Source organism: Trichechus manatus, unplaced genomic scaffold (genome assembly GCF_000243295.1).
Source record: "Trichechus manatus latirostris isolate Lorelei unplaced genomic scaffold, TriManLat1.0 scaffold00172, whole genome shotgun sequence".
In the NCBI taxonomy this organism is placed as follows: domain Eukaryota; kingdom Metazoa; phylum Chordata; class Mammalia; order Sirenia; family Trichechidae; genus Trichechus; species Trichechus manatus.
In genome coordinates this window covers 4301455-4320395 of record NW_004444108.1, presented here as the reverse complement: position 1 = coordinate 4320395, position 18941 = coordinate 4301455, and the positions used below count along the sequence as shown (strand labels likewise).

The 18941-nt window shown below is 37.5% G+C and overlaps 1 protein-coding gene across 1 annotated transcript in view; it reads right to left on the bottom strand.

Moving 5' to 3' along the window:
* PRIM2 (DNA primase subunit 2) overlaps window positions 1-18941 on the bottom strand; it is a 316775-nt gene that overhangs the window by 250945 nt on the left and 46889 nt on the right. The window contains exons 6-7 of the mRNA XM_004386833.3: window positions 11900-11995; window positions 9652-9789 (exon numbers count right to left, since the gene is read on the bottom strand). Coding sequence (XP_004386890.1) covers window positions 9652-9789; window positions 11900-11995 — 234 coding nt within the window. The remainder of the gene's footprint in view (window positions 1-9651; window positions 9790-11899; window positions 11996-18941) is intronic.

Here is an 18941-nt window from a genome sequence, read left to right as displayed (position 1 = left end):
GAAGGTTCTTTCATCAATCTTCCTCTGGTCTAGGAGCTTCTTAGAGTAGGGACCCCGGGTCCAAAGGACGCATCTGATCCTGACTCTTTTTGCTTGTTGGTAATGAAGTTCCTCTCCACTCTGCTTGCTTCTCTTATTTCAAAAGAGACTGACTCAAGACACAACCTAATCCTGTAGATTGTGTCCTGCCTTATTAACATAACTGCCTCTAATCCTGCCCCATGAACATCATTTTATGCTAAAAAAAAAAAACTCAGACTTGGTTTATATTATTGCATCATTTTAAAGATGAAGAAGATATGTTAAAGACATTGTTATGGATTGAATTGTGTCCCCTCAAAAATGTGTGTCAACTTGGCTAGGCCTGGAATCCCAGTATTGTTTGGTTGTCCACCATTTTGTGATCTAATGTGATTATCCTATTTGTGATGTTCATGGGGCAGGATTAGAGGCAGTTATGTTAATAAGGAATTGTAACTGGGATGTAGCACACTGGAAGGAGCTCCTGAGATGGCTGGCAAGGTTCTGTGTTTTGGTCAGAGTGGTGGCTACAAAAGTCTTCCCCTTATAGTAATTTATTGTGCCACACATTTGTTTTGCGTGGTTTTCTGTATCTGTGTTTTATTTTACAAAAAACAATTTTTTAAATAAGCTTTACAAATTTATGGTAGTATCATACTAATCATATGACATGGTCATTAGGCCTTTAGATGACATCATTTAACAAAAACTAGTGATACTTAGTATCTCTTCAAAAATATTTTTAAAAATAAAGCAGGATGATTTTTAATAATTAAACCTAAAGATTAAGCTTTGAATTTATTAAAATATTTTTAACAGTCTCTGTTTTCAAGTTTCCTTTTTTAAATCTCAGTTGTCCAACCACTTGCCTGAATAATGTCAGTAGGTTTTTAAAGAAGAAATTTAAAGTACATTACACAACCATTAAAGTATCTTAACTGCCAGGGTATGGTAATAAATCTTTAATAAATTATAACTTATAAATTATAATTTATAAAAACAACCAATAGTGGTAGAGAATAGACTTTTAATTCTTATCAATATGCACTCAATGTGAAGTTATAAATACTTCATATATATAAATATAAATATTCATATAAATATAAGTTAGTTTAAGGTCACAGACCAACCAAACAATTACAGATAACCTTATCACTATTATCTGTCCAAACAGCCTTTCTAATTTCTGAATTCTGTAGTACTTACAAGCTTTACCAGCCATCCTATTACTTGGTTACATACTTGCACTGTTTTCTAGTTGTTGCTTTTCTGGTACTACTGCTTATCATTGTGTTATTTTTTTCCCCCAAACCAAAGGATTTTTCCTACTAACTATACAACAGAGAAATCATTATTAGTCTACTTCTTAGGAAAATTCAAACCCCACTGTATGTCTACTGTTCAAAGAACTGTATTCCCAACTGTTCACTTTCATGCGTAACAAGCACTAAGTAAGCACTTTACAAAATGTCAAAGATTCAAAAGTTAAGAATTCTACCCACAGCCACCACCATCCTCCCATTTCTACTCCTCAGTTTAAATCCTCTTTTTTTTTTTTTTCAATCTTTTTCTTGTTCCAACACAGTTGAGGAGCTGTGATACATTTCTATCAGTTACAGAAAATCACCAGGCAGTCAATGGACTGGGGAAGAAGATTCGTAAAGCTCAAAGAAGGAGCATGTCGAATTTGAAAAGCTCTTCAAATGATTCTATCACACCCCTACTGCACCCACCTCCCACATTTGGAAGTCACAGCCCTAGAGCAAACTTTACTACTAGGACATTTATTTTTTTGTTTCAAAAGGTTACTCCTAAAGCCTCAGCAGAAAAAAACAATAGGCACGTGGCAATCAAGTAAAACAGGCCTAGAAGATGTCCTGGCTATTGTTCTAGGAAATTGAAATTGAGCAAACAAGCCAGAAAAAGGATCAGCTATTTCAGAATACACGACTCTCTCCCAAAGTTTTAGATATTTATAAGGTTACTCCACCTTATACCATGTTTTAACATGTACCCTAAAAGTATAAAAGTATTAGGAACAAAAAAGGACTTTATACAAAACAAAACAGCAAGAGTCTCATAAAAAAAATATTTACTTCTGTTGTTGTTGTTGTTAGCTGCCATCAAGTCGGCCCCCACGGCCCCATCTCATGGCCGCCCCATGCACAATGGAATGAAACACTGCCCAGTCCTGCATCATCCCTATGATGGCTGCAGATCAGACTGTTGTGATCCACAGAGAATTCACTGGCTGACTTTTTGGAAGTAGATGGCCAGGCCTTTCTTCTTAGTCCATCTTAGTCCAGAATCTCCACCATGTTCAGCATCATAGCAACATGCAAACCTCCAGTGACAGACGGCTGGTGGCTGCATATGAAGTGCACGGGCCGGAAGTCAAACCCAGGTATCCCATATGGAAGGTGAGAATTCTACCACTGAACCACCAATGCCCCCATTTTAGCGCCTCTTTAAAATCGTAAGGTAGAGAGAAATGAAGTTCTGATACATGTTATAACATGGATGAGTCTTGAAAATATTGTGCTAAGTGAAATAAGTCAGACAGAAAAGAGCAAGTACTGTATGATCCCACTTACATGAAATATCTAGAATAGGCAAATGCACAGAGAAGAAGTTTACTGGTGGTTACCAGTGGCTGCAGGGAGGGGAAAATGGGAGTTATAACTGAAGAGGTACTCAATTTCTGTTTGGGGTGATAAAAAACTTTTGGAAATGGATAGTGGTGATGGCAGCACAACATGGAGAATGTAATTAAGGTCGCTGAATTTAATAATGATTAATATGAAAAATTTTTTAATATATTTCACCACAAAAAGAAAATTTAAGGAAAAAAAAATGTGAGGGAAACCAAACCTGTACATTTAATTATTCTCAATATTATCATTTCTTGATTTTTCTTGTAGTATCAACTAATCTTGGGCAATTTTCAGTTTTTGCTTTTATTCTTGTTTTGAACTTAAACATTACTCTCCTAGGACATTTCAGGTAACATCTTCTGTACCACTCCAATTTTATTTAGTATATATGGTACCTACTTGACTTCACAGGGTTCTCTCTATGTCACTTGGATAAAGACATAAAGCCTTAATAAGATTTTTATTTCTGAAACATAGATTCGCAATGCATGTAAATCAGAAGATGGATTCTGCATACCCTGACAAGTCCTTCAAATACATATGCAATTAAATAGACAAGTAGTGAAATTTAAAGGCACAGAATTAGAAACTAGTATATGGATGGTATTCATCTGCCTGAATGGAGCAGGCAAAAAGACAACTGTCAGAGTTCATTATCAGCCAAGAATATGGGCAGGAAAGAAACAGGGAGGCACCTTAACAATGATGATGAATAATAGTGATCTACTACACCACACTACCCCATCAAAAAAGATAAGGTTAGGGACTACTGACATCTGAGAAAGAGCCCTGCAAAATCAGCTTGATGTCAACATCTTTGAAGCCCTCTCTGCAATACCCAGACTAAGGTCATCACTCTCTTTCCTGTGCTGCCTCTATACCTGGTACATACTTCTCTTTTTATTGACCACACCGTATGGTAACCATTTACATCTCTCGCCCATTCCTACTGCCTCTCACACATTCTGAGCACCGTGAATGCAGGAACCATTGTTTGCTCATACCTGTGTTCTAGTGTTTGTGTCTAGCAGATAGTGCATACTCAAAAAAAGTTACTTAAAAAATTTTTTGAAACATTATATGATTATGACATTTAATCAGTTATAAATGAGAGCCAAACTGATTATGACTAAAAACTTCTAAATATTTACCCTTCCTCTGACACAATTATAAAGCATCACAAGTGCAAGAGCAGAACTGAGTAATATAGGATGCGGCCAATCCTGTTTCTAAGAGAAAAAGTTAGTTTTAATCAATGCAGTATTTTACTGTGGTTTAAATCTCTTGTCTTTTCTCCTTCCTTCCCCCTCCTTTCCCCGTCCCTCTCCCCCCCCTTTCCCTCTCTTTTCCTCTCTCCCCCTCTCTCATTAGCAATGAATCAAAAAACTTTAAGAAAACTGAAACTCAAAGACATATATAATCATTACTTTCCAATGTCCCGTCATTGTTAAAAATTACACTCTCGATGCTTAATCCATCCTGTAGTATTTTTTTTGTATTTCTAGTTTCCCCTGTGCAAAATTCGTAAATTGGAAAACTAACAGGTGATTCATCTTTCTTTATAGTAACTGAATAAATTTTTGCTCCATAAAAGTAGAACTGTCAAATAAATGAATTTACAAGTAACCCCCCCCAAAAAAAAAAAAAAAACCCACCCTATTTCAGTATTCAGCTGTTTCCCAGCAAATAGAATCTGCTGGTATTTTCTCATCACAAGTAGGTGAAAGGGGGGGACCTCATACCATCAAGAAAGCAGTGCCGGGAGCAGAGCGCGTCCTTTGGACTGGGGTCCCTGCACAGAGAAGCTCCTAGTCCCGGGGAACACCAAAGAGAAGAAGGCCGACAGAAAAACCCTTCCCCTGGAGCTGACGCCCTGCATTTGGACTTTTAGCCTATTTTAACTGTGAGGAAATAAATTTCTCTTCGTTAAAACCATCCACTTGCGGTATTTCTGTTATGGCAGCACTAGATGACTAAGACAGAATTTGGTACCGAGAGAGTGGGGTGCTGCTCTAACAGATACCTAAAATGTGGAAGCGGTTTTAAAACTGTGAATGGATAGACGTGCGGCAGTGACAGAGGACAAGCAGGAGCAGAGAACCTACAGCAGCAGAGAAGCAGCAGCAGCAGAACCAGAAGACCGGTGAAAGCCGGCGCTGGAGCCGACCCACGGAGCAAGAGAACTGAATGCCTGTGAGCAGGAGGCTTCCTGGCGGAGTGGGGTGCCTCTGGGCACTTATCGGTGGAGCTAGGCTTGCCAACCCACAGAGCGAGGGAGCTGAGTGCCTGTGCGCAGAAGGCTTCCTGGTGGATTGGCATGCCTCTGGAGCTACTGAGCTCTGGAACACTTGCCCCAGCAGGGCAGATGCGGGCATGAGGCCCGAGGGCCAAGAGGCCACAGGAAGCAGAAGCTGAAGAGACAAGGGACAGAAGAAGCGGAGCTGCTTCAGTCTCAAAAGGTATGGCCATGACCTCAGGGGTTTCAAAGGGTGGAGCCATGGCCTCTGGTGGAGTTGTCACTCTGATGGACTAGGAGAATGGTGCACCTAAAGCCAAGGGAGCAGAACTGCTGTCCCAGGGGGCCTGGAAGGCGGAGCTGAAGCCCAGGGCCAAGGGGCCTCCACTCAAAATCCAGAGACTGTGGCCAATACCTAGAGTCTGGAGGGCAGGGCTATTGTGTAAATTGTCTCAGAGAACAGAGGATTATTTTCAAAGCCTTGAGGGCTAATGTAATGTGTTCTGCTGACTTGCTTGGTGCCTGTTATCACTTCTTTCCCTCTAGTTTCTCCCATTTGTAATGGAAATGTCTAGCTTGTGCTTGCTCTGCCATTGAACCTTTTCAAGCAGATAACCTGTATTCTAGATTTCACAGATGAAGAGGAATTTTTGGACTTTGGACTTGGGAGTTAAGACTTTTGTTATGATATGATGGGGTGAATATGTTTTCCATGTTGCAAGGATGTGATTTTTGGGGGCCCAAAGGGTGGAATGTCATGGTTTGAATTATGTCCCCCAAAAAAATGTGTGTATCAATTTGGCTAGGCCATGATTCCTGGTACTGTGTGATTTTCCTGTATGTTGTAAACCTGCCTCTATGATGTTAACTCTTAATTTTATTTTATGTACTTCTCCCACAGTCTTCTACATCTTGGTAAATGGCATCACCCTCTACCAGATATTCAGGCCAAAAGCCTAGGTGGTGTAACAGTGATCAGAAACACAGATTTTGAAGCCAGACTGCCTGGATTCAAATCCTGTTTCTGCTCTTCACTACCTGTGCAAAGATACAAGCCTCAGAGAGTGATATTTATACCTACATCATAGGGTTACTGTGAGGATTACCAAAACCAAACCTACTGCTGTCAGATGGATTCTAACTCATAGCGACCCCACAGGGTTTCCAAGTCTGTAAATCTTTATGGAAGCAGACTGCCACATCTTTCTCCTGTGCAGTGGCTGGTGGGCTTGAACCGCTGACCTTTTGTTCATAGTCGAGTGCTTTAACCACTGCACCACCATGACTCCCCTATGAAATTAAATGTACTAATTCATGTAAAGCATTTAGAATAGCATCTAGCAAATAGTAAATATTAACTTTGTGCTAGCATTACTATTATCAGTATTTTTATTATTATCCTCGATTCCTTTTCTCTCAACTAATCCACTATGCCAACAATACCTCAAAAATACAACTGAATTCCACTGACTTCTCTCAATTGTTACCACCACCAAATCCACCCTAGTTCGTGCCACCATCTAAGTTACTGGGGAAAGCTTCCTAACTAGTCTCCCATGCTTCCACTCTCTTAACCCTCCAAAGGAGATTTCCAAGCAACAGCTACAGTAATCCATTTAAAACAAAAATCAAATCATGTCATTCCCTTATTCAAAACTATCCAGTGACTTTACACTACATTAGGCTAAAAATCAAACTTTTTAACCTTAGTTTATTCAAAGTCCTACATCTTGCCCAAGAACTGGTACAGTCTCATCCCATATCACCCCTCATTAGCTCACTATGCTCAGCGACACTGGCCTTTTTATTCAGCAAAGACGCCAACATTCCCTCCTTGGGGCCTTTGCATTAGTGACTGTCCATGCCTGGAATGCTCTTTTCTGTGTATTTGTTCAGCTGGTTATTTCATGTCCTATGTAGCATTTTTCTTATTAATTGTCTGTACCTCCCACTAGAATATAAGTTCTGTAATAGAAGAAAATTCATCTAATCTTACTAAGCACTATAACCCTAGTACCTAAAACAAAATGAGCATGAACAAATGAAAATTTATTTAAAAATAAGCCATTAACTGAAAGAACTGGCTAAGGCTTCTAGAATTATTACGTGAAGCAAAGGAACACATTTTTCTCTCATTCTTTTCCCTCACTGTGCTGGTTATCAATTTAATGCATCTCAGTTCCAAATTTACCCTTTTGCCTGCTCTGTAACTAGACCCTCGTACACTTAATTTCAATATTTTCTTAATGATCTAAAAGCCCCCGGCTGCACAACTCCTTACAAAGACACAGTTACAATCAAAAGATCCGAACAATTATAGTCAGAAGACATGAGAGCCAATCATGGCTCCATCAATTACTAATCAAAATAACCTTGGGCAAATTACTTAGCCTCTCACTTCCTCATCTGTAAATACAGATTATAATCCCTGTCTATCTCCGAGGCTTGTGTTAGGATCAACCGAGATAACACAGAAACAGAAAACTGAAGACAAATGCAAGTTATTATTATTCAGAATCTCAGTTCAACAAAATTTTACTGAGCACTGACCCCATCTATGTGCCAGATGCTACACTGGATGCTAGAGACAGAAAATTTTAATTAAGACAGAGCCCTTACTCTCAAAGAGCTTACATTTTAGTTGGGGATAAAAATATATAATCAGAATAATTTCATCACAATTTGGTAGTGTGCAGAGTTCTGTGGGAGCACAAAGGAGGGATACATGGGGACTTAGGGGAGGCTTCTGGAGGCAGAAGGGCCACAGTTGAGTCTCAGAAGGTCAGCAGGGTAAGAAAAGAGTTCTTCTCAAAGGAGAAGATAATGTCTAACTTTTACTAGCCCCAAGGTATGTTCAAAAGCCAGACTGTTATACTATCATAATAATCACATGATCACAGGTCAAGTACCAAGCTTTCAGATATTACCTGGGATAAAACCCTTCTATCAACTTAGATTTCCCCAGGACCACTTATGTCATCCTCTACCACTAAGTCAAATATCATTTTTATCTACTTTAGGACAACTTTTCTCATCTTATAAGAATATTTCCATTAATAAGACTACATACTCCAAGGTCAAAACCCTTCTCACTGGAAAAGAAATAAAGAGACTATAGTGCTAGATTTAAATTTCTACTTCAACCATAGCCCTAAAAGAAACTCCCTCCCTCCCTTCCTTCCTTCTCCCTTCCACTGCTCCCAGGACAGGTTCCCTCCCCTCCACTCTCCTGCATGATAAGTTAAAGGGCTCCCTGGAGAGTCAAGTGCTGCCTGAGACAGCAAGTTATCGTCCCTTCTCTATCAATTCCAGAAACACTGAGGCCAGAATTCCTCACAGCCCACCAATAATCAGGACAAATTCATTAAAAGTAAATGTGAATCCACTAAAGGTCAGCATAGAGTTACTCTATACCCTGGAATTCCACTCCTAGGTATATGACCAACAAAAATCTTTGCCAAAAGATATACTAGAACATTCAGAGCAGAAGTATTAGTAATACCTATAAAACAAATTTTTTAAAAATGGCTGTCAACAATAGAATGGATAAATAAATTGCAATAAAATCAAGCAGAATTGGGACAAATCAGAATCATGTGCTACCTGACAGGATTCAATAAAAAGAACACAGAACACTTCTATGACATTTCTGTTCAAGATCTATAACTTTAATCGAAAGATGTGGAAACACCAGACAAACCCAAATAGGTATTCTACAAAACAACCAGCCTATAATCTTGAAAAATGACAAACTCATAAACGTCAAGGAGAGACTAGGAACTTGCTCCAGACTGAAGGAGACTAAAGAGACATGACAACTAAATGGCAAAAGTGATTTGGGACTGGTACCTTTTGTTATAAAAGACACTATTAAGACAACTGGTGAAACTTGAACGGGGTCTGAATGGTAGTCATGTATCAGTGCTAACTTTTGTATTTTGACCATTGAATTATGGTTACGTAGGAGAATTTCCCTGTTTGTAGGAATTAGACACTAAAGTACTTGGGGGTGATGACACATCAGGGTGGCAACTTATTCTCAAATGGTTTACGGAAAAAGTTACTGTTTTTTACTTGCAATTTATAAGTTTGGTCTTGTTTCAAAATTATTAAAAAATATACTTTTTTAAGTATGTCAGAGCAGGGAAAGAATAAACAGGAGGTAGGGAAGAATAAAAAAACTCAAAGTTCATATGCTATATGTGTTACCAACAAGAAACAAAGTTTAAGTGCAGTTTGCTGAAAAAATTATCTTACTTTCAACTTAGGAGCTCATAGAGTTTTGTCTTTTCTCTCAGTATCTGCAGGGATCCTGTCTTTTACCCAGAAATTTACAAACTTTCAAAAAAAATTGTAAAAATTTGCCACATATTCTTCCCTGTACAATGGATTACTAAAAAGATTAGTCTCTACAATGGATTACTAGGAAGATTAGCTGAATAGCAAATATTCTTAGAATACCCTGAATTATCTGAGGGAAAAATGCATAGTAAATGCAAAAACGTTATTTACAAAGCAAATTCATAAAACAAACAAGTTAAAATTTATTAAAAATTTATTTATTCTTTGCAATACATAAATGAAACCTAAAGATTCTGAAATTACCACTAGAACATCATAAGCAATCTGAATATCATTATGAAAGTTAAATTAACTTATTTCCTAAAGAAACACAGCATAAAACTGCCAACGGTGTAATTAAAAATATGAACAAGTCAAATAATAAAGTAAATTACTTACTGCCAAAGCCTTGGACAGTTTGGCTCTAAATTCATTCAGGATGATTGCCACAATGTCCCTAAGTGGTACATAAGCAAAGCCAACTTCCAAATAGACTTTCCTTCCTCGAAACAAGTCTAGAGCGTCAGCAAAAGGGATCTGAATTCAAAGTGAAATGGAGAAAGTTAAGTCAGCACCTGTCACTACAAAATCCTCCTAAGTCTTCACACATATTAAGTCTAAACAAAATCATTCCTGTGAAAAATACATTAGTCTCAGGAGATGCAAAACAAAAACAAAAAGATCAATTTATTCTCCTTAAAACAAAACACTTAGCATTAGGAAACTGTTCATTTCAGAGTAGAGGAGATGATGATGATATGACGTGCCAAGTTAGATCGCTTTATTCTTATTCTTAATTTAGGAAATTACAAATTATAATCCCCAAGATTTCAAATTTAGGAAATTCTAAGCACATTATATTCACTTCAGATAACATATTCACATTATATCCTCCATCAAACAGAACCCTAATGTGCATACATGTTCAATGCTAAAACTGCTAGTAAGTAAAGAAATTCTGAATTTCTTTATCTATGTTTCCATTCTTCCTCTAGAAAAATATATTGGAAAAGTTAATCTCAACACTAAGAAATGGAAATAATAAGTCTTTAGTTTTGATATTAAAATAAGTATTTACCAATATTTTTAAAAAATACTAATACTATTCTACCTATATCTTTTATAGTTCTATGAACTATCCTAAAATTCTAAGAGATGAGCAGAATATATCAATAAATTGCAAAAATCGTTCCCACTCTGCAATGTAGAAACAATTTCTCTCCTTTCTAAAAGTGAGGTAAGAAATGAGGTGAAAAATAACGATCTCTAACTTCCCTGTTCACTCGAATTTTAGGAAAGCGCTGAATCTAAATGCCTACAATTCTTCTGTATACTCAACAACACCTCACACAATGAACAGATCGTACGTTTTTTAACAGATAGCTTTTGATTAACTTGCTGATTTCTAGGATTACAACACAGCGCTTATCCTCAAGGAGTTCATCACTTAGTTGAGAATACAAGACAGACACACGCAGAAAGTCAAACAGCTCTCCAGGGCAGTACTGTTTGTGATACTGCACCAAGCGGGAGTTCACACAGGACATGTTAAAGCGGCAGGTGAGTAAGTTTACTGCAGTAACCCAGGCAAAAAAAGGGGATACAAGAAGTCTGGAAACGTGAGTTCTAGTCCAAGCTCGGTTACTAACTAGATTTGTGATTTTGGTAAATTCAATGAACTCCTCTAAACCTCAGTGGCCAGATCTGTAAAACTCGGGGAGGAGAGGAAGAGATGGACTAAATGCCCTTAGTGGTTCTTCAGCTTATTAGGGTTGTCATAGTGGAAATAAAAATGCCCAAGCAGAAGCAAAAGATGATGTGAAGCAGCGTAACAGGAAATGTGTGGTGTGGGAGGAATAAATATTGATTCTCCCACTCTAAGCTTGGAAGGCTGACTGAATGATGACCCAACTGGTAGAAACAGGGAACCGAAATGGACAGCTAATATGTAAGCAGAATTTTAAATTATTGGCACACGCCAATAATAATCAGTAAATTTTTTCAAAAAGAAAGTGTGGGGTTGCAGGGTTGCAGCTATCATATATTAAAATGAATTTCAGCTTTCCCCCTCTTCTACTTCTGGAATTATTCAGTCCAAAAGCCATTCAGTGGGTTCAGGCAAAGTAGATGTCTGTGCTAGTGATGTCAGGGGGACTGAGGTGGTCCAGTGCAGGATGCTGGAACTTGACTGGATTAAGGAAGGCATCCCCATGGGAGAGCAAGCTGGCATCGGTGTCAGAGCTCAAGTGGAATGAGAGGGAGTCCACGTGGGTCAAGAGTGGCAAAAATGACTTCCACACAAGGCAATAAGCCAGCACAGGGTGTTGGAGCCAAGTGAGTGATGAGGGCATCTATATGGGGGCAGCCTAGTGCAGGGTATAGAAGGCCAAGCATTGTGAGGAGTGCATTCCTTAAAGAAAATGGCCTGCAGCAGGGGTCAGAGCCCAAGCAAGGTTAGGAGGGTGTCTGTGTAGGAGGACAGCCCAGCACGTATGTTAGCAAACCCTAGTAGGGTGAGGACAACAGCTGCGCAGGAGCAGGGTAGCTGTGGTGACACCGACACTCATGAATGGGTTAATTAAGTATGTATATAAAGGTCAATGTGATATATTTAACAAAACCTGGAAAATATTTTAAGTTTACATACCTTATAAACTGTCTCCATCTCCAACTGAGCCCCACTTAAACTTGGTGATGAGGCAATGATCTCCTGTTCTCGAAGCTTCTTCTCTTCATCACTTATCTAAATGGAAACATATTTTACTGCTTAAGAAATTAAAAGTCCTCATTCAGTTTAAATAAAATGCTTTCCTGTTCTACGGAAGAGTCAATACTTTTACAAAAAAACTTTAAAACCCTAACACCTCAAATCCTTCATAGTATGGTTAAGGCAATTTGTGAAAGAAAATCTAAATTCAATATTCTTTCAAACTTCTACTGTGACAATTTCCAAAGTCATGCACCTTTAAAAGAAATTAGCAGAAAGAGGAAGAGATCTGTAATAAAAACTCAGGTTAATGTAGACTAAAAATGAGTATTATCCCAATTCAAGAGTTACGTTAACTTACTAAAATACTTATTTAATGAGTTTAAGAGTGGTTTAACTATTTTTCAATTTTCTAGCTACATAAGATGACTCCAAACTTAAAACATTCATTTTTGCAGAAACAACTATAAATCTATTATCTTAGACTGATAATGGCCTCACAAAAGACTGACAGATCTGACTAGATAAAAATTTTAAACTTCTATACAGAAAAAAAAGGATCTGTAAATGAAGATGAACTATAAATGATAAACTGAGGGAAATATCTGCAACATTTGACAATGAGTTATTCTCCATAAACCCCTAGATAGTAGTACTTAAGTACCAGTAACCCCAAAGTGGTAAAACACGAAAACCAATATTCATAAAAGTTATAATAATAAATATAAGTTAAATAATAACGTGCTACAACTTTCTATTAAGACAGCAAAAATTAAAAAGACTTAGAATACAGTGTTGGGACAATCTTTGTGTAGGGCACTTTGACAATACATATCAAAAAGCCTTGAAAATGCAGACTCTAACAACTTCACTTCCAGAATTAATCTTCAACAGCAAGACAAGTATACAAATGAGAACAATGTTTCTTCATCATTGTGTTATTTATAACAAGAAGAAAAAAAACCTAAGTGTCCAGCAACAGGTATCTGGTTAAATAAATTGCAGTAGAACTGGCTATTTCAGTAAAAGTTATTCAGATCAATCTTTCACAGAAAAAAAAGAAAAAAATGTGATACACGCATCTTCTTAAAAGCAGAGAAGGTTACTATACAAAGTTGGGTCCACACAAAGTGGGATCTAACAAGAGACCCTCCTGCTCAAATGCTATGAATCATCAAGCAAATCTCAAGCCTTGAACTTGTTTTAAAGTGGTCCCTGATTCAAATGCCCCGGACACCTGGCAGAAGCAAACTCAAACCTTCTCTAGAGGAAAGCACCTTCTCACTATGCCTCAAAATATCCCTACAAATACAATACAATATGAAATACACTGCATTTTACAACAAGGAACAGATGACTTGACTTCATGAGCAAAAACAACACAGATTCATAAAGTACACAGAGAATTACTATGCTACTAATCAACTCAGCGGCAACTAACAACAACAACGTGTATAAGGAAATAAAAAAACAAGCCTGATGATATCTGTGTGTGAAGGGGAAACTATGAAAAGCGATTTGTTTAAAAAAAAAAAAAACAAAGAAGAACTTCTAGAAACAAATAAACAAAAAATTCAGTAACAGAAATTAAAAACTCAATGCAATCATAAAGAAATACCTTATCATTGCTGTTGTTGTGTGCTGTCGAGTCAATTCATAGGGACCCTATAGCACAGGGTAGAACTGCCCCACAGGGTTTCCTAGGCTGTCATCTTTGGGGAACACATCGCCCACCAGGTCTCGGTGGGTTCGAATCACCCACCTTTTGGTTAGCATCTGAGCACTTTAACCACTGTGCCACCAGGGCTCCTTAGGTTCCAGTAAATGGGGACTAAGTAATTTAGATCAAACCACCTGCTAAGGTAAAGAAGCCAAACAAAACATCAACAGGCAATTCCTGTCATTTTAAGTCCACTTTTATATTCACTAATTCTGGGAAAGCAGCTTCAAAGAGATCTGCCAAGAGTGGATAAACCACTTCCTATTTTCATCTAGGAAACCCTGGTGGCACAGTGGTTAAGGGTTCAGCTGCTCATTGTTCACAATAGCAAAAGGATGGAAACAACCTAGATGCCCATCAACAGATGAACGGATAAACAAACGACAGCACATACACACAATGGAGTATCATGCAACAATAAAGAACAGTGATCAATCTGCAAAGTATCTCACTCATAACATGGATGAATCTGAAGGGCATTATGCCAACTGAAATAAATCAATCACAAAAAGACAAATATTGTATGAGACCACTACTGTAAAAACTCGTGAAAACATTTACACATATAAAGAAACAATCTCTGATGGTTACAGGCAGGGGTAGGGGACACTAAATAGACAATAGATAAGTGGTAACTTTGGTGAAGGGTAAAACAGTACACAATACTGGGGAAGCCAGCACAACTTGTACAAGCTCCACAGACACATCCAAACTCCCTGAGGGACTGAACTGCTGGGCAGAGGGCTGTGAGGACCATGGTCTGTCTCGGAGAACATCTAGCTCAATTGACATAATACAGTTTATAAAGACAATGTTCTACATTCTACCTTGGTGAGTAGCATCTGGGGTCTTAAAAGCCTGTGAGCAGCCATCTAAGATACTCTACTGGTCTCACCCCTTCGGGAGCAAGGGACAATGAAGAAAACAAGATACAAGGGAAAGATCAGTCCAAAGGACTAATGGACCACAACTATCACAGCCTCCACCAGACTAAGTCCAGTACAACTAGATGGTGCCCAGCTATCACCACTGACTGCTCTGACAGGGATCACAACAGCAGGTCCCAAACAGAGCTGGAGAAAAAGTGTAGAACAAAATTCTAACTCACAAAAAAAGACCAGACCTACTGGCCTGACAGAGACTGGAGAAACCACGAGAGTATGGCCCCCGGACAGCCTTTTAGCTCATTAATGAAGTCACTCCCGAGGTTCACCTTTCAGCCAAAGATTAGACAGGCTCATAAAACAATACGAGACCAATGATGCACAACAGCCCGGGGACAAGGACTAGAAGGCAGGAGGGGACAGGAAAGTTGGTAACAAGGAACCCGAGGTTGAGAAGGGAGAGTGTTGACATGTCGTGGGGTTGTTAACCAATGTCATAAAACAGTACGTGTACTAACTGCTTAATGAGAAACTATTTGCTCTGTAAATCTTCATCTAAAGTACAATTAAAAAAAAAGAGTTCGGCTGCTAACCAAAAGGTCGGCAGTTTGAATCCACCAACTGCTCCTTGGAAACCCTATGGGGCAGTTCTACCCTGTCCTATGCAGTCACTATGAGTCAGAATCAACTCGATGGCTATGGGTTTGGTTTTGTGGATATACCAGTAAGAAATAGGTTATATTGTGGGACATCTATACAATGGATAGACAGTATGTAACCACTAAAGATGAATATCTACATTTAGTAACATGGAGAGATACCCACGACAACATTCTGAGTAGGCGAGGAAAAAGCAGGCTACAAGTTGTTGTTGTTGGTTGCATCAAGTGAGCTCAACTCATGCTGACCTTATGTATGACAGAAGGAAATAATGCCTGGTCCTGTGCCATCTCCATAATCCTTGGTAATACTAAGTATGTGATACGATCTCATTTATATTAAATGACATGCATATATACACACATCTGCAAGAAAGATGTCTGGAAACATTTACCAAAACGAACAGACGGATTACCCCTGGATGAAGGAATTCTGAACAATTTTTTTATACTTTTCTGTACTATTTGAATATTTAGAGAGTCAAAGAGCTTTGTTTTGTCTTGTTTTTAGTAAGAAAAAATTTTTTTTTAAATAAAGCCCAGGAATATCTCTTTAGTTTTGACCACCAATCTTTATTTACTTAAGAAAACGATAAATGTTCTTTTGTTAGAATGGCTAGAACAGTATCTTTGTTCCTAGAATAGTAACTTCATTTTGTGGTCACAGTCTGTTGCCCCTTCCTTTCCTCTCATATTCATAGCAGAATTTAGGAGGACTTCAGCCACTGTGACTATGTCAAATTATTATTACTAGAACTTGACTGCCCTCTCTGCAAACCCTTATAAATGCCCTGTCTCTCCTGTAATCTCTATTTTCTCATAGACTTCATTTTCATACACATTCTTGTTTTCAGGTTCTCTCCAGGTGTTCTTGCTGCCTCCTCTTCCATGAATTTTCTGTTATTGCCTTACAAAAAGCTCTTCTATACACACTACAAGCTATTTTTGCTGCTGTTACTGCTGATATAGCCACTGCCTGGCACTTTTCCCGTACTGTGTTCACTGTCACTGTTAAGATATACAAAGGACCTAAAACAAAGGCAGCAATCACTATTTTCTTTGAAAATGCAAACAAACTTTTTTAAAATTACCAAGTGCAAGTACAGCTTTTAAAAGGATAAATCTTACACCTCTTCTTAAAAAAAAAAAAAAACCTTGAGAATTCTAGAAATGTGAGTTCACACGTTCATAAATAATACTTTTTCTTTCCTGTTTATTTATAAAAATGAAATAACATTAACAGAAAAGCTGCAATAAAAGTTATTCATAATTCCAATCTAATGATTGTTTCTGCTTCTTATATTTAATTTTCTATCCATACACATATTTTCCACTGCCGTAATTATATCATCGCAATAGCTGCTGTTTAAAATATTATATTCAGGATATCTATGGCCCAAATATTTTCCTAGTCATCTAAAATACTTTGTAGAACAAGATATGGTATACACAGGTACACACAAGAGCCATCATTTATTATATCTTTATTCTAAAGTCAGAAATATACCAATAATAGTTATAAAGAGGGGGTTCAAAAAATGGACTCGTACAGTACTCACTTGTGTATTGGGCTTCTTTCACTCAGCATAATGTTTTTGAGATTTATCCATGTGTTGTTTATATTAGTCACTCATTCCACTGTAGTATTCCATTACATAGACATACCATATTTATCCATTCACTGGTAGATGGAGGTTTAGATTGTTTCTGGGTTTTGATTATTATGAATAAAGCTGCTATGAATATTCATGTACAAGTCTTTGGACATGTTTTCATTTCCCTTGCATAAATATCCAGGGTAGAATCCTGGGCCATAATGTAGATGTATGTTTAATTTTATAATAAATAGCCAGACCCTTTCCTAAAGAGGCTGTACCATTTTACACTCCTACCAAAAATGTATGAGTTCCAGTTGCTCCAATATTGCTCCAACACTTGCCAATACTTAGTATTGCCAGTCTTTTAAACTTTAACTATTTGAGTGATATGTAGTGATATATCACTGTGGTTTTAACTTGCATTTCCCTATTGTTTAATGATTGAATATTTTTTCATGTGGTTATTTGCCATTCACATATCTTCCTTTGTGAAGTGCCTGTTCAAATATTTTCCCCACTTTTTACTGGGTTGTCTTCTTAATCTTGAGTTGTAAGAGTTCTTCATACATTCTGGATACGTCTTTTGTCATACGTATGTATTGAGAATATCTTCTCCCAAGCCACGGTTTGCCATTTCACTTTTTTAACAATGTCTTTCAAAGACCAAAAGTTTTAAATTTTGAAGGCCAATTTATCAATGTTTTCTTTTATAGTTCATGCTTTTTGCGTCCCATCTAACAAATCTTTGCTTCACCCAAGGTCACAAAAATTCTCCCCTATATCGTCTGTAGAAGCTTTATAGTTTTAGATTTTTATGGTTAGGTCTATGATTCCTTTTGAGTTATTTTTTGTATATGGTATGAGGTAAAAATTGAGGTTCATTTTCTTTTTCAAATATATATCCAGTTGTTTCAGGACTATTTATTTAAAAGACTGTCCTTTCTCCAGTGATATACTTTGGAACCTTTGTTAAAAATCAATTTACCATATTCATAGGGGTCTATTTCTGGTCTCTCCAGGCTGTTCCACTGATCTGTGTGTCTATCCTATACCAATATCATACTGTAGTGATTACTGTGTCTTTATGTCTTTAAATCAAGTAGTGTAAGTCCTCCAGCTTTGGTCTTCTTTTTTTCTCTTTCACAATTGTTTTGGATACTGTAGGTTATTTGCATTTCCATACAAATTTAAAAATCAGTCTGTCAATTTCTGCAAAAAGGTCTGCTATAATTTTGACTGGAATTGCATTGATCTATAGATCAATTTAGGGAGAATTGATACCTAAACATTATTGAATCTTCTTATCCATAAACATGGTATATCTCTAATTTATTTAGGTCTTTTTAAACTTCTCTCAGCAATGTTTTATGGTTTTCAGTGGCGCAGTCTTGAACATATTAAATTTATCCCTTAGATATTTTATGTTTTGGATATTATCACAATCGGTATTTTTAAATTTTAATTCTAATTGTTCATGCTTTCTTGAATGTCATTTTAATTTTGTTCCTTTACTTCAAAATTTAAGATACTGTTGACCAGCTTAAGTCCAATTAGTATTAGAATGACACTGTAGAATTATCACTTTTGACATGCCTAATGATTTCCACATCTGTCCAAATCCATGAAGTCTGAGACTCATGTTTCTGACCAGTAGTACTAATTAAACACTTCTTTCTCTGTGTTTCCATAAAGGGTAAAAATCTAATGGAAAACTGGTTCTCAAATATATTTTTAGGACCAAAATCCTTCCTTCAAAGGAAATGTTACCCAGAAGGATATTATGTTGCAAAAGTTAGAAGAAAAAAATATATGTATCACTAGCCTGGTTGACATAAGGCTGGAGCCCAAAGCACTGCCCATTCGCACCACCACCAGTCCATCTCTACCCTTCAATGGCCCATTTCTATAGACGCAGTCAAAAAACCCTTACAATGAAAATAGCTAAGTAACTGCACAAACAATGCCATGAAGGCAATGATGGCAACACTACTGAAACAGAATCAAGGGCTGGCTGACAGCTATCTCACCACTGTATGACGGCAAAAAAGCATTTGGTCAACAGTTATTACATGAAAGTTGACATACGGGGAAAAAGGAAGCAGTTCAGGTGTGTCAATCTGA